At 45.4% G+C, this 16,839-nt stretch overlaps 1 protein-coding gene across 1 annotated transcript in view; it reads left to right on the top strand.

The window, feature by feature from the left end:
* Positions 1-43: 43 nt before the first annotated feature.
* Positions 44-16,839, top strand: part of LOC103374973 (semaphorin-6A-like) — a gene marked incomplete at its 5' end in the record, with an annotated part of 30,148 nt that continues 13,352 nt past the window's right edge. Inside the window, 8 exons of the mRNA XM_008305148.1 lie at positions 44-261; positions 1,939-2,070; positions 3,998-4,153; positions 6,793-6,966; positions 8,537-8,677; positions 8,804-8,881; positions 12,937-12,995; positions 13,911-13,931. Of these exons, the coding sequence (XP_008303370.1) occupies positions 44-261; positions 1,939-2,070; positions 3,998-4,153; positions 6,793-6,966; positions 8,537-8,677; positions 8,804-8,881; positions 12,937-12,995; positions 13,911-13,931 (979 nt within the window). The remainder of the gene's footprint in view (positions 262-1,938; positions 2,071-3,997; positions 4,154-6,792; positions 6,967-8,536; positions 8,678-8,803; positions 8,882-12,936; positions 12,996-13,910; positions 13,932-16,839) is intronic.

Genomic DNA, 16,839 nt, shown 5'->3' with positions numbered 1-16,839 from the left:
AGATGCTCAGACGTAACCTTACAACTGTGTCCGACCTGCTCAGGTGGTGTTTCCTCGGGTGGCGAGGGTTTGCAAGAACGACCGAGGAGGCTCGCCCCGTGTCCTGGAAAAGCAGTGGACCTCGTTCCTCAAGTCTCGGCTGAACTGCTCCATCCCCGGCGACTCCCACTTCTACTTCAACATCCTGCAGGCAGTGACGGACGTCATTCACATCAATGGGAGGGATGTCGTCATGGCGACTTTCTCCACTCCGTACAACAGGTAAAGAAGGGAAAACTAAACCATCATTTTAAGTATTTAAACATCAACGCTGACCCGTTGGGGTTGAGGCCGTTTTTATTCAGCTTTTCCTCTCATCTCAAATAAGTTCACGTGTGTCAACAGCCCCTTTGCACTTTCCATTTATTATCCTGATTATCCTTCTCGGTTTGAGGTATTTTTTAAAAACGCCCTCAATTCATCAACATTATGACAGAGTGACCTTTGTTAACACTGGAAGCGTGTGCCTCTTGGCGACGTGTAATTTCTGATCCTACCGGGTCAACATTTACATCTTCTGTCAAAACACTTTTGTTGCCCTTTTGACATGCAGGTGTTTAATCCTATTTTTTTTTCTTCCCTTTTTTACAATTCATATTGGGAACTGCTTTCATATTCACAGGCAGTGGGAGTTTTTATCTAAATTGAAAATTACCACAAAGCCATAGAGCTCGGCTGATAGCTCACACATATTGTAATTTTCCATTTTATGGCTGCTTTTTAGCAGATAAGACAATTGCTTGTGACAACGCAATTGAGCATGGTTAATGGACATTAAAACCCAATGAAGCAGCGCCTCTGAAATTTTCTATAAGCGCTGGTTTTGATCCTTGCATTAATTTTCCATTTCATAGTCAGGGGGTGAAATTAGAGGGAGCGCATTAGACTTTGGGCAGCACTCGGGGTTTGTGTTGTCTAATTGTCTGTCTGGATGTCTGGCTGGGTCGCCGCATGGCCGCCAACTTGTTCACCTTGTTATCAGCCCGATACAAACAGACATGTGACTGTCTAACTTTCTCTACATATCCAATACAGAGGGCAATTACTGTAATTTAGTCTCTAAGCCAAGAATTAACAACTCTCTGACCTTGCTCTCTATAATACTGCCCTTGTGTACGCCGTCTCCCCAATGGCTACATGATGGGCTTAACCCATGATGCAACAGCGAGAAAATCCAGCCAGCTGAGGGAAAGGAAAAAGATTTCTCTCTTTGTAAACAGCCCCCTTAATTTTTATTTCGGAAAGCAGCCGCATAAAAAACCGAAAAGTGACTCAGTAATCTGCTATGCATTGATTCCACACAGACATTAGCGGCTTCACGGCTGTCACAAGACGGGTGTTTTTCCCCTTAAAATGAAAAGCAATAATACCATAATCGGTTGTCTATATTTTGAGCCTCACAGTGGACTTGTGATGGATTTTGATGCCTCCAGGCTTTTTGGGGAAACCCAGTCTGGAAGAGGAGGAGGCTGAGGAAATGTCAGATGTTGTAGCCTCATATGTTAATATCCAACAGATACAACGCTGAGGGAATATTAGGTATAACTGCTTCTGGATCAGTTTAAGTTCTGTGTTTTTTACCCTCAAATGTGTCTGTTTGTGTAAATAAGAAAAAAACTGAGAATAAAGAACTGGGTACCTTTTATTTTACCAACATGCTGAAACCTTGACAGTATTCAAAACTTGACTGCATCCCTCAGTGTAAACATGCAACAGCTAAAATAAGCCGTCCTCAAGGGATTTAACCCTTCTGAAAAGCGGATTGTAAATCCATTTTTCCTGTCTTTTGGTGATAGTCCAGAATTGGCAAGGTTCTTCTTTGATATGTTCAGTCAAGAGGATTGTTTATTTAGTTTTTTTTCTCTTTTTTTTTTTGCTGGTGGGTGTGTGCTGTGGCAGTATTCCAGGTTCGGCGGTGTGTGCCTATGACATGGCGGAGGTGGCCAACACGTTCACGGGGCGTTTCAAAGAGCAGAAATCCCCAGACTCCACCTGGACGCCTTTTCCCGAAGAGAAGGTTCCGAAGCCGAGGTACGACAGCAGTTAATTAACCGGTGCACGCATACGCTCAGATACACACCGGCACTCGTGGGATTTAACACAGTCGCACATATATATATATATATAGAGACAGAGTTGCTCGTTCTTTCTTCTCACTCGCGGCTCTTTCACACATGCAGACATAAAAGATGCACCCTAATCAATGCACAAGTCTTGCTGAATCATAATGTGTTAATGCACCATATTTTAACTCGCATTGCATGTATATATATATATTTTTTTTTTATTATGTTCTGACCTTGTTATAGAATTACACATCCCGTGTCACATTGCGTCACGCCCACACACTGTAACGCACAGCAGCGCTAGATGCCACCCTTTTATATCAGAGCTGCACCCCATTACCTCACCTCTCCCCCACATGCAGCTGCATCAACAAATGAAGCATGAGATCATTTTACAGATGGCTGGCTAATTCCACAAATGTACCAACCTGATCAATCTCCCATCTATTGTTCGCTAATTAGCGCGCTAAGAGCTGCTCTCCTATCCCCCCAGAAAAAGGCTGATTTACTTCAAAGATGTGGGCTATGATAATTGTTGATACCCAGTGTTTTCTTTCCTCTTTTTTTTTTTAAATTCCCATATGTCTGAGGAGGCGGCTCCTTACAAATATTGTGCATACATCTCCATGCATTGTGTGAATGAGTGTATATATATATATGTATATGTGTGAGTTTTACCCACTTACCTCAATTAGCATGTAATTGCTTGTTTATGTTCAACAAGGTCAGGCGCGGCAGTGATCAGATATCCTCGCCGTTGTTTCTGCAGTAATTGATGTGATGGATTTCATTTCCATCCTCTGGTGTGTTCAGACCTTTTATCTGCAGGCAAACAGACGGAGAGTTGTAACAATGCCACTTAGGTCTGGCCCCGTAGCAGACTGTTCCTCCATGTGGTAGACGCTCGTACTGAATCATTTACAGATTTTCTTATTTAAGAGATGTCTGTTTCCGTTCAGCTCTCCATATGCGCGCGGACATAAATGTAGCTTTCTTTTTTTTTTTTCTTTACAGTGAATAATGGCTTTGCTTACACTTAATTTAACAGTATCAGTTCACTTAAAGTGAGCAGCTGCTGGTTTGACTTCATGTGTAAGCTGTTTTCCATACCTCATTTAAGGCCCTTAAAAATTCAGACCTTGAATAGTTAAAAGAAAAAAAAAATCATCCCCAAATTGTTTTCACTCCACATTTCACAGGATCTAGAAATTCAGTCCTGTCTTTGCGTAATGATGTGATACAGATGTGTTTAGGGATGCACAGAATCTCCATTATTGCTTCCACATCTCCACCTTCCAGAGAATTACATAAAAGAAGATTTTACGTTCCTCTCGAGTGCACACAAATGTATATTGTATAGGGTCCGGTCCTTACGCGTTGACAGTGTCGGACATTCGGTGTCCAGCTGGCTAGTATTTCTAGGACCTGGTGTGGATTATGTGCTGTGGCTGGGTATCAAAGACCACGCAGTAAAGGGGTTTTACAAGCTCTCCGAGGTGAGATGCCTGTAAAGGGGATATGCTATCAAAAGCTGCTTCCCTTTTTACAAGAAGCTCACCAACTCCCTGTAAAAGGATCAGATAGATAGAAAGTTTCAGTGCTTTGCCGCAAACCCAGTGAAAAGAAGACATCTTGTGTCCTCCAATACGGCCGAAGCCTCTTTTTTTTTTTTTAGCTATTTAGAGTCGCACTCTCATTGATTTTAGGGAAGTTGAACTTTCTGTCTTCTATTGGAGCTTTCACCATGAAAAATAGCTCGTTCTCCCTACAGTAAATGTGGTGGTTTTTCATTTGGGCTTTTTTCTCTTTCTTCTAACCATTTCTTTTCCCCCCTCTGCCATCCTCCCTTCCTCCTCATCACCTCCCTCCCTCCTCTACTCTCCATTTTGCAGGCCTGGGAACTGTGCCGGCACTCCATCCATGGAGAGGTACAAGGTATCCAATGAGTTCCCCGACGACACACTCAACTTCATCAAGATGCATCCTCTGATGGATGAGGCCGTGCCCTCCATCGCTAACAGGCCCTGGTTTCTCAAGACCATGGTTCGGTGAGTATTGCGCTCTCCAAAGGCCGCCGTCATCGTCGTCTATGAGCCTCTTCAGCCCGGTACGATAATTACATGAAGTGCTGCTCGGAGAGTCAGGCTCATTAAAAGACAGTAGTACTCCATCGCAAACCAGCCGCTGACCTATTTTTCTCATAGTAAAGGAAACACCAATCTACGCTATACTATCCTTCTCCCCGATTGACTGAGCTGTGATGCGAGGGAGACGGAGTAAACAGTTTGATGTACATCCTGACGCTGTTAGCGACACGCAAACACGCGTGAGCGCTTATTAAAAAGACGAGTTCTTCTCTTTGCATGTTCAAATCCTCTGGGGGTATTTCAAAGAGAGGATACTGGAGCAAAAAGTACTTTTTTTTGTGTTCTGTGGTTGGCTCTCCTCTCTTGAGTTTCTGCAGTTGAGCCCATTTCCCAAAAGCCAGTGCACTGTGGCTGATGCCGTTTGATCATAAAGGTCTGTCTGGCTTCTACTTACACTGCACACACACACAGACATTTCAGCCAGCCTCCGGGGGGAATGCGACAGCACACCGCCATCCCGTCGGCACTGCAAAATGAGCTGACGGTGCATTTGGTTAAAAAAAAAAAGTAGAAAATCTCGTTTTTTTAAAAAATTCTGGACGTGGTTCCGAATTGCAGCTGCTCAAGATTTAAGGTTAGGAGAGCTTTGCCAGGCCCCTGACAGGCCTCAGCGGTGCTAACATCACTTTAAAGATCAGCTACATAAAGAATTCTTCATAGGTTTTACAAGGTTTTTTTCTCTTTGCATCATATCACATCTATCTGCTACTTTGCTGAGGTCTGACCTACATACTGTGCCGGCTTAGAACATGAACAGCTTTCATCAAGGTTACCCCTGCGAGTCTCTCCGTTGGTTCGTTAGCGTGCCATCACATATGACTACATTATGAATGACACCGTGTTTCTGTCTTTACATAATCAGCAATCCGACTGTTTAATTTGATTTGAAATGTCAGCACAATGAGCTTTGCATGCGAGTCAAAGGCAGGAGTTAAAAGTGTTATGTAAGCTCAAAAAGCATCATGAAGGCACATGGGGGGGATGAAGAGTGAGGCCCTTAATGATGTCTGTCACAGCTTCGATGTGGAGCTGAAGTCGTTTGGAAATGAAATCAGTAATAGGGTTTGATCCTTGTTACACCTCCGAGAGGACACCCCAATATCCAGCAAGAGCTTCTTTTTTTTTTTATTCCAATTTTAAAAAGCTTTTCTGTCTTGAGACTTGCTGTGCTGTGTGACGGGGACCTCAGCTGGCTGGGCACAATGAATCACTCAGAGGGGGGAAGACACTCTGAAGAAATCCCCTCTTGCGATTTTTATTATCTTGAATAGGAAAGGCGGTGAATGTGCGATTCTTTGAGATTGTATTATTTCGCCGAGATCAAATCCCATTGACACAGTCCTTGGAGCTCCCGTTATGATTGAAGAGATCAAAACCGCGTCAGACCTTCAGATTGTCGGTAATATTGATTGGATAAAGCCGGTGACACGGTGCGTTTTAAGAGATATTTTAGGAAAACAGAAGCGGTGAATAGGATAAGAGGATGTGACCTTGCTTCTGAATGGGCTCATGGTATAAAACTGTCATCGCCTGCACAGGAATTCTCTTTGGGTGTAGTAATAGCTGTTTTAGCGGTCGTGTAGCTTCTCGACCACCTTCGCACAGAAAACATTCAGTAAACATTAATGAGGGTGAAAGTGGACTTCCTGGATTTCCGGATAAGCTCTCATCTTTAATCTTTAAATCCCATCTCCTTCAATTAAAAAATAATGAAAACAAGCATTTGCATAATAAACACTGATGCACAGATACCTTTTTTTTTTGCTCTGTTTATGAACTAATAGAGAGATGGATACCAGCAGCTGCACTGCCGTGAAGTCAGATGAACAATAAATAGCTTCAAAAAAAGAAAAAAAAACAACAACAACCTGTTTTTGTTATTTGATCTGTCTGCATTTTTTATTCTAACACCCGCAAGCACAATAGGGCATCGCTCCAAAACTCACTGACTGGCAGGTGTCTAATTTGCTAACCTGAATCTGTTTGGTATCGTTGGAGTTTCATGCACGTCCAGCTGGTGCTCAGCCAAAATGTGAGATCAGCAGCTGTCAATTAGAAACCAGGGAGACGCGTGCTGTCTGCTGCCTGGAAAAGTTTTTTTTTTTTGATAATGTTTTTCTTTTAGGAACCACCTGACGTGCCCTATGGCAATCCCACTCTAATGAAATAACAATCAATTATTGAGATTAACAAAAGCCTCCTGCTGTTAGTCTCCTTTAGACGACTGACGTGCATGATGGAAGGCTCATTAATTAACTGATTGATTGATTGATTATATAACTATTATCTTGGGTATTACTATTAACAGGTTTATTTATTTTAATCTTCTCTGTCGTGTGTTTTTATTAGTGCAAATGTTCTCAGTTTTTGCATGTACAGTATTGGGATACAGTTCAAAATATTTGCATTGAACCCCTGCTGGTGATGTTCGCCGCCATCTGTTGCTCCTCCGACAGGCAAACCTGCTCCTCCGCCGGTGGCCAAACTGACTAATTAATTGACTGGTTGATTTATTTCACTCGGTCTTTTCTTTATTCCAGATACCGTCTGACGCGCATCGTGGTGGACAGCGAGGCGGGTCCCAACAAGAACCACACGGTGGTGTTCCTGGGCTCTGAGAAAGGCATCATCCTCAAGTTCTTGGCCAAGATGAACAACGGTTTCCTCAACGACAGCCTGTTTCTGGAGGAGCTCAACGTCTACAACCCCGACAAGTACGTAGCTCTGGACGTGCGAGAGAGACGGACAGAAAAATAGAAACACATGGATACAGTTGCTACAAACGGAGAACAGCTTATTGCGTATGTGTGTGCGCTATAGAGGGAGAATGTGTTTAATTTTGCATGTTTCCACCATCCACCGGCTCCGCCAACCCACCAACCCACCAGCTCCATCACGACCAGTCAGCTCCCCTGACCCAAGCTGCACAGCAACGCCAGCCAACCAGATGGCTACTCTATCATTTAAAAGAGTTTTATCAGGTTACATTCTGCCCAACCACAGCTCCTAAATTAAAGACATAGACCCTAAGGCTCTGGATAACGTAGCGCTGCGGTTCCCGACCACAGCAGAGCCCAGCTCCTCCAAAACGCCGGCTGATTAAAGGAAACGCACGCACACACTCACGCCGAGGTCTGTGTTTGTCTTCAGAGCCAGCCTGGGATCTCTCACTAATACATTACACGTCTGTTGGTGCTCGTATGGTTGTGTGCGCATGAACTCGGTACACAAGGGCCGAGCAGAGAATTGTTGTGTATTTGGAGAATAAGAAGAAAAAAGTATGACCCAGCCAAAGCAAATATTTAGTTGCGCGGTAATGGATGAGAGGGAATGAATGGCAGCACAAATACAGACGGGAGAGAGAAGAGTGGTGAAGAAGCAGAGTGGAGAATGCATTACTGTGTTAGACAGCTGAGGAGGAGAAGAAGAAGAGTGAGGACTTGATGTGAGGGCCTTCAAGGTTACCGCTGTTTGTTATCCAACATGCTGCAACCATCTGATGAGCCGCATGTAGGGGACGGAGGGCAGACCCTCGCTACTCCGCCGCTTTATTTCCCTCCTCTGCTCCGCTCTGTCTCTGTGGCTGAGCTCGAGCATCCGTCGGCTGCTGGCCATCTGGCTTTATTCGTGTACAGTAAGTGACTTTGCCCGCTCGCCTCCCTGCCTGGCTGGCTGGCTGGCTGGCTGGCTGGCCGGATCAGCGTAGGCCCGCTTGTCGTGCATTACCCAGTGTAGATGGACTCTAAGCCCTAATTGAGAGCGTTAATGCAGGACCAGAGCTCTGCGAAGGGGGAGATTAAATCCCAGGAGCTGGATGGCGGGATGGAGAGAGGAACGGAGGGAGAGAAGGGATAGAAAGATGCTTGACACGCCCAAAGGGATTAGAGTGTGCTCTTGTGGGCCGGCGGAGACAAAGAAGACTAGCGGGGATGGAGGAATTGTGACGGAGGAGGGGTGTGGGTTAGTGGATTTTACAGTTAAGTGCAGCGTTATTGCTGACTGCTCACAGTGCCCATCTGTCTGTTTATCTGTTGTATCTGTATCACCCCTTTCTTTATCTCTCTTTATCTCCCACTCCGTTCCTGACCTCTTGTTCTCAAGTCCAGTATTATCTCTGCTCCCTCCCGACCTCACAGTTTGTCTCTCGGCCGCATCTTAATCTCCCTATTTTTGTTTTCTTCCTTAAATGAACTGTTGCACCTCGTTTTGCGGCTCCAACATTTCTCCAGATTTTGTAGTTAAAGAATAGACATAACATTTCCTCCTCTGCTCTGCCTCCTGTAGGTGCAGCATAGATGGCGTGGAGGACAAACGCATCATCGGTATGCAGATAGACAGCAAGAGTCACGCTCTGTGGGTCGCCTTCACTTCCTGTGTGGTCAAAGTGCCGCTGTCGCGCTGCGAAAGGCACGGACGATGCAAGAAGTAAGTTCGACGCTGGCCTTTTAAATGATCCTAAAAAAGAGTCAAACAACTTCAAACCGAGAGGAAAAACAGTGTTCCGGTGTACAACATGTTGTGGGGCTTATGGTGTGTGTAATTGTTCTGCAGATCCTGTATAGCCTCCAGAGACCCGTACTGTGGTTGGGTATCAGAGGGGGCCTGCAGACAGGTGGTCGGCAACACCAAGTAAGTAAACACAAGCACGAGAGAGTTGGACGGGAATAGTTTGGCCGTGCAATGGGTGTAAAATTATCATGCTTTTGTCATAAAAACTCATTAAACCATAAGTCAGCTGCTGTGAAACGAAACATTTAATCATATAGCCTGAAATACTGTTGTGCTTTGTAGAACCTGGCTTTTTTTTCCAGTTTATATCAGTTTACTTTTGGGTCTGCAGATTGATTTTGGGGATAAATTCAGGTTCCTATTTGCTGGAGCTCTGGCTTGTGCCTCTAACTGCCTATTTCTCTCGACACTAACAGCGGCTGAGGCGCTCGGCTTTCGTAATGTTTAGGTCCTCGTGATGGGAAAAACAGGATATCTGAGTTTGCATTATTTAAAAGCCAATACCCACCACATTATCCTGCACCTATAGCCAAGCAAAGCGCGTGTTGCATTTATGTTTTTAACGACTAAAACAGCATCCCGCCCTTTATCGTGATACCTGTTGTCGCCCGACTTTGTCATATCTGTGATCTTCCTAATTTTACGGTGTGTTAGTGCAATTTTCTTTAGCTCAAGGGGCTATTGGAAGAATGAATGGAAGGAAAGTGTTGTTTGCCCCAGGCTCGGGGTTGGGTACGCCGCGCTTGGGAAAGCATGATGGTTTGCAGTAACTATAATTTGTGGCTGTAGTTATGACACAGAAACAGATTATGCTTTCTGAACAAACAGCATGTGGAGTTTTGTGGTGGGAAAAAACATTTTACAGATGAAGTCATAACAAAAGGACCGGCGCTCCGCTGGCTATTTGACGGTGAATGAATTTGATCCCGCCGTTGCAGAATGATTGGTCTGACATGCCAGAGCAAAGAAGGCACACGTAGCCACATGTGCGCACAAAAAACTAGCGAGAAGAGCAAAAAAAAAAAAAACACACACTCGCTGCCCATTCTATTATTATTCTGCAAAGCCGAAGCGGTGGGGCTGCTCTGATTGAGTTTCCACTTTGGAGCAGGAGCCGACACAGAGGCATTAAGGGGGCAGATGACCTCGCTTCTTTACTGTACAATATTTCTAAGTGAGAGAGAGAGAGAGAGAGGGAGAGGGATTAGGTCTGGTAGGATCTGCTGGTCTGTGGTGAGCTGTTCAAAAACATTTGCCCGGCTGGACAGGAGGAGAGATGAAATTAGGGAGGGGAAAATATTTAGTTGTTTGCTCGTATAAACAGGTCTCCGCAGAGGAGACGCTTTTCCTTTCCAGACATCAGCCTCCCGTTCTGTTTCTTGTTGATAGCACCATCGCTGCGTCTTCCTACCTGTCCATCCCTGTCTGTGTGTCTATTTATATCCGTCTTTCTTTTTTCTATCGTTTCCTCTGACATATTCTTTCTCTCTTGCAAGCCTCCCGTCCTTTCTTCTTCCATCTGGCCCTGATGCTAGCGTGCCAGCTTTCCCATGTGGAGTTATGCCTCTTATACCTAGTGCCTATAAACAGCTTGCACTCTGGTCTCCTGCAATATGGTCCCCAGTCACCCCATGTTCATGCATATAATTGCATACGATTCCGAGCGGCTGATATTTTGTAAACTGGATCTCTGACAATCATCGTATTAGTCGGTGCTGGTTAATAATGTCGGCCATTGTCTCAAACCCTGACTTCTCTCGGGAGGATAAAATGTGCCCTGTGTGTTGGCTGGTTGCCTGGTGAGCTGCCTGTTCCTTTTTAAAACAAAGCCATGAATCAAAATGAATGGGCGACTTTGAGAAAAAAAAGCATTGTGCACGCCTGCTTCACACTGTAGGTACAGTATGCTCGGTCCCTGGTTGCCCATTCACTACTGTTATGAATAATTAATGCTATTATGCCTGACCTGCATTTCAGCAACCAAGTACCCCCTGTGCAACCACACATCTCACATAATAATCACATCTGATGCAAGATGATACAAAATGAGGGCCTCGGATGCCTCCAGTGCAGCTTGGATCTGATTTAAATATGCATTATAGGGGTTGCAGTGGGACCTTAACCCTGAGCTAAACTGTCTGTAGTGTCACATTCGAGCAGACTGCTCTTCTGTTGCTATAATACAGCCGCTGCGGGACCTGAACCCTTTAAGCGAGGGGTTCACGCTGTGGTTCAATCACTTTCATGTGTGCCAAGAAAGGCCCAGACACTGCATCTGTAGTGTGACCACTCATTGTTAATTAATCTCAACACCAGTGGGATTTAAACCTTGTAATCTTTGTGTCAAAACAGTCTCACCGCAGCCGGTAATGTTATTATCAGCCTATATAGGAAGCCATGACCACAGGGTTGCCTGTGTTTTGGTCTCCTGTCAAAGACGCCGAACGGCCTTTCATTGCCGAGTGGGAGGAGGTGACGACGTCTGCGAGGAAAATCCGGCAGATACCAGGAGTGCTTCGGCTGCCGTTTGTGCTTAGACAGGTTCAATTGTGCAACTCTGCGTCTGCTTTTGTGATTACGGCTGCGTACGATAAGCAAATCAGATTAAGCCGATTAACTGTACCCCCCAGATATGAAACGAGGATGCTGCTCTTGTTGTTGTTGTTGTTGTGTGGCTGTCGTGCTTTATTTTTTGAAGGGGGGAAATGGTTATCGAGAGGGTGAAATTCGCCATCTCCGTTCCAATTAAGGCTCCGCAGAACTGGAGGGGGGGCGGGAAGGTGACTAATAAATTAATGCATGAATGTCTCGGCGTATAAATACAGTAGCGACTTTGACTTCAGATCTGAGCGCCGAACAACAGAAATCCGATAGCGTTCCTCCTCCCTAAAATCTCCTGCTCTTGTCAGGTTCACATTTTCAAATCCGATCAGGGCACAAGGGGTGGGTGATGCTGTTTTGGAAAATCACTCTTCTTCATGCCATAATTGTGACCAGTGGAGGGTGAGGAGGATGAGAGGCGGGCGGGCGGGCGGACAGGCAGGAGGGGGGAGGACTGTAGAGGAGGACTGTGAAAAGCTGTCATGCGTGACTGTGATCCCGGTTGACAGTTGGTCCGCTCTGTTTCACAGATCTCCTTACTGCCTGCTTGGTGGTCTTTCAGGGAGAAAACAGGTCTCGGTGCAGATTGCATCAGAAAATAACATCTCCAAAAAACTCTCTCCCTCTGTGTCATATGATGGCCCTCAAGCATGGTTACCCCTCGCTGCTCCGGTCCGGGCCCATGTGATTAGAAGTGCTCACATCTCTACTGAACCCAGATGAAGTCAGATACGGCGTCAAAGGAAGAAAAGATTGAACAAAGTCAAGTTCTCATAAAAGGCAGCGAATTCTGATAAAAGTTTTTTTTTCTGCTTTCTTGCACAGAGTGAGATAAGATGATTGATACCACTGTCATGTCTGTACAACAAATTTGAGGAAGACGGCAGCAGGAGGTTAGCTTAGCTTAGCATAAGACAGGCAGGTGGATAGAAGTTGCTTGGCTCTGCTCCAGACTACCTGTTCTTGGACGTACCCAGTTTGTTTTAATCCTTTACAAATACCACTAAATGACAACGAGACATTTTATGAACGGAGTCGTCTGGAGCCTTAAATGGTTGCCTAGCAACCGATTCTAGCTTTCTCTGTCCCTGTTTACCAATTTTGGTGCTAAGCTAAGCTAACTGGCTGCACCGCATTAACCATTCAGGCTTAAGGGGGGGAATCACATCCTAATCCTGGCAGGAAAGCAAATAAGCATATTCTTTTTCTCTCTTTTTTTTTTTTTTTTTTACAGCTATACAACACGAGATAACAGTTTTTATTACTGACAAATAAAACAAGTCTATTTTTATCAACACTACTGGCAGCGAATCCCAGGCCAGCTATGGATTTCCTCGCCTGCCTGCATTCTTCATGCATGATTTTAGGGCTCCAGGGCACCTGCTAGGTGTTCTTTGATTTCGATCCAGCGCCAGGCTCTCTACAGCTCTCGCCGTGTGCTAGCATAGGATATTCTGTGTTCGGCGGTGTTTTTGTAGTAGCTTCCTATAGCTTTGTTACTTTGTTAGGTGTGGTGAGCCTGCATGGCCTGGCCTGTTTTCCGCTGCTGACCATGATGTCTCTGTTCCCCGCAGATCAGCCTTTGAGCAGGACGTGGAGCATGGTAACACAGATGGCCTGGGAGACTGCCAAAGTAAGCAGGCCCTCTTCACTCTTATCTTTCCTCCTCTATTCCATGCCCCCCCACCACCACCACCACCGCCGCCGCCGCCGCCGCCGCCACCATTCCTCTCTTCTCTGTTAACTCCTCTTCTCTCTCAGCCCTCCGTTTTTTCCTTCTCCGCTGCTGTCACCTTTTTCTCCCCCCGTCTGTTCCGCCCTCACAATCCTCTCTTTCAGCCTCTTCCATCCATCTGTCCCTTTCGGCTCTCGTCCTCTTCTGTCCTCCTCCCGCTGTTTCTCTGGTCCCCCGGTCAATAGAGTGTTGTGTCCCATTGGGCAGAGACTGGGTTCCTTCTTGCAAATCTCTCCGAAAACACAACACAAACATTCAGCGCCTCACAGGGAAGGGATTTTACTTGTGGGCAGTCACAGGGCTCGTTTTGAAACACACACAACAAGACGGGGCTCTCGACCAAATCGGTCTTGAAAGGTCTCTTTTTCCCCTCAACACAGGGACTGGCGCATATGGAGACTGTATATTTGATCTTTTCATGTCCAGGATAACTGTTTGGATTTGTCAAATAGGACGCCCTGTTGATATTCGACTGAGCGGCTCAGAAACTTCAAAACAAGTTGACATTAAATCACCCGTCTTAGTCCATTTCATCTCAATTTTGGATGTTTATTCAGCGTAAATAACGGCGGCGCATCTTCCCTTCAGTTTCATCAGTATGTTTAGTCAAGGGAACCCGTCGTGTTGAACCTTCATTAGCTGCAGAAGCCATATAGATCACCTCTGATTAGAAGTTGGAGGGATATCGAGCAAGGCAGTCGATTCTGAATTACTTTAAAAGTCATGGCTTTTGATCATGTTAAAGCATAAGCTCCCGTTACTTGCAAGCGATAACACGTTTCTCCTCGTCTCTTTTTTTTTTTCTTCTTCCAGATACCTTTGTGGCACTGAACGGTAAGTATCCCTCATGCACCGCACAGGCAATCAAATAAAAGACAGGATGCTCGTTAAACTTCAGACACACCTCCTCGGCTAGTCAGTCAATCATCCCCTCTCAAGGAAATGAAAACTCCTCCCACACGCGTAAAGACGGGTTATTAATGACTCGAGGTTTTAACTGAATTGATTTCGTTCCTTCCTCTCGATAGACATCCCTTCCAGTTACCAAGGTAATGAAACATTAAAGCGCAGTCGGTCACATTCGTTCCTCGTAGTGTTTCCCCTTCATCCAGCCCCCTCTTTGATGTTTAGAATAAAGGTCACGGAGTTGGAAATCAGGATTAAAATCTTTAATGCTGATTCTGATTCTATTAGTTCTATTAGACCTCCTCTCCTTCCTTGTTTCGCCCTCATCCTCTTTATCCCTCGTGCAATAGCATCGATTAGCCCTGACCTTTTGCTTCGCTAATTGGATGGATCTGGTTGTTGGTGGCTGGTTTAAAGCCTCGACGGTGAAGCGATGCCTCAGCGTTCGCATTAAGCCGGACATGTGTCGACGGAGAGAGAGAGCGAGAGCGAAATGTTAAACTGCTCTGTTTAGAGTCACGAACAATGCTTCTGCCAATTGCGCCAGACTCTTTGGACAGTCAAAGATGGTTAATTGAAAAAGGGCTAATGTAAACACAGATTTTTTTTTTTCTTTCTCACAGATATGTTTGCAATCACACAACACAATCACACTTTCACTCGCCGGCTGATTGATAGCGTTTACGTCACTCGACTCTTTTTTTTATTTTTTTTATTTAAAGAATGATGTGATTAGCCCGCAGCAAAGTCACTCTTATCCGTAACACCCACACCTCCACTCCCATCCACCTTATTTTTATCTAATCGGAGGGCGCATTCGTTTGGTTTTCTCTCTCTTTCACACACACACATGCATGCATACCTCGCAGCTGCCAGATCAAAACAGTCAGATCCATACAGAATGACAAGAATAGAATATTTTGAAGTCATTCCAGAAAGCCCAGCGCTCTCTCTCCCTCCTGTGGCTGTACCCCCACTGTGATTCTCCCTTCTTTTGGAGATCCAGGGTCATGGAAAAAGCATCTGTGTTGCTGTGCGCCCCCATAGAGCTGAGTGCGCTCCCACAGGCTCGGCTGTGTGTTTTCAGGCACATACACACAAACAGGCAACACCCAGTTTACAACCGCCCCAAACAAAGTCTCAGCCACTGCCCGGGCCCTTCCATCTATCTGTCGGGGCTTGATATGGATTTGAAGATAAATAAATGCCCCCCCCTCTCTCTCTATTCTCCTCTCTCTCTCCTACTCCAGACTAGACATCCTCGCCTCTCTTTTAATCTGTAGAAAGAGAGGGATGTGCATCCGTCGGCAGTTTAGGAGCTTTTTTTTTTTTTTTTCTCCTCCTGATCCGTGGAGGAGCTCCGAGGCTCCGAGCTCTCTCTATGTGTGTCATCTGCCTGAATTGCACTTCCCCTGGCGGTGGGGGAATGAATTATAAAATAGGCCTGTCACACTAATCTCTCAGCCTTGGGCCAATAGTTAAATAAATCATTTTAATGATTGCCACGCCACACAGAGGAGGAGGAGGAGGAGGAGGAGGAGGAGGAGGAGGCGCTGGGTGGCGTTGTGTGTGTGTGGGTGTCTGTAGTCTACCAGCAGCATCAGTCCTCATTCCTCCCCATCTTCAAACACCAGCATAAACACATATTGAAAAAAGGATCTCATGCACACACACACACACATGGCTGTCACCTCCTCCGTGGAGAGAGCGAGCGTATCAAAACGGTAAACTGGGGGTTGAGCTCCGCAAGAGGTCTGCTGATAAAAGTGTTGTCACTCCTCATCTAGGGAGGATTTTTTTATTTATTCTTTTTTTTTTTTAAAAAACAAACACGTGGCTTAAATACATTATACTTAAACACAATATATAGCTTGTGCAAAATTGTGTAGGGTGGCTTAACTGTAAGCATATGTGGGATGCTAATGTGATTAGCACGGTTCAAAAATAAACAGTCAGACAAAGCTCATGCACAAATTCCGCTTATGAAAGAAAGTGAGAAAAAAAAAAAAAAAGCCGAGACAGGCGGAGGCAGGGAAACGCAGATTGTTTCGGCGACACGAGGATGTCGACAGAGAGGAGACGTGCGCGATCCATCATCGGCGAGGGAAAGATTGCTTTGTTGCATTTGCACTTTGAGTGAATTCAGAGACATGGAGCGTGTGTGTGGTTCGCTGTCAGTGTCAATTAATCCACTGATTTATTTGTCAATTAACTGATTTACTATTTACTCTATAAAATGTCAGGAAAAAAAAAAAGCCTAAGAGTTGCGCAAGTGTGACGAGCACTCCAAAGCGAAGCCGTTGAGTTGAGCGAGAACGTCGCCGACCGCAGAATGTTTGACGTTTCAGCTTGGAAAAACGATCCTCTGTTTCTCGCTTTATGATTTTAAAAGTTATCGGCACCCGTGAAAATGAATCGAACGCAAAACTGATTGAAAAGTTCGATTTAAGGAACGCCGGAGAAAGGCAGCGGGGAGACGAACAGAAGTCAGAAGTGCTTTGCAGCTGAGGAAAAGTTACAGGCAGACTTCTCGACGGGAGCGATGAAAAGAAAGTTTGTCTCTTGTCCTTCATATCAAAGGTAGGCACCCTATGGTGACTGTGGAGGAATACAATCGTACTGCGCTCTGCTCTGACAGGCCCGACGGAGCTTTGACATGTCAGTCAGAACAGGAGGGGAGAGAATGAGAACGACAGAGAGGCGCAGAGAATGACAAAAAAATAAAAAAAGAGAAAGAAACACGTGTCTATCCTGAGAAACACACACACACATTTGCTAATGAGTCGCCCAGGGTCACAGGGAGAAACTATTTCGTTGCCTCACTCGGCCCAGCAGC

Source organism: Stegastes partitus, unplaced genomic scaffold (genome assembly GCF_000690725.1).
Source record: "Stegastes partitus isolate 25-593 unplaced genomic scaffold, Stegastes_partitus-1.0.2 Scaffold2421, whole genome shotgun sequence".
Taxonomy (NCBI): Eukaryota; Metazoa; Chordata; class Actinopteri; family Pomacentridae; genus Stegastes; species Stegastes partitus.
The sequence above is the reverse complement of the archived record's forward strand: the minus strand, read 5'-3'. Positions and strand labels throughout refer to the sequence as shown.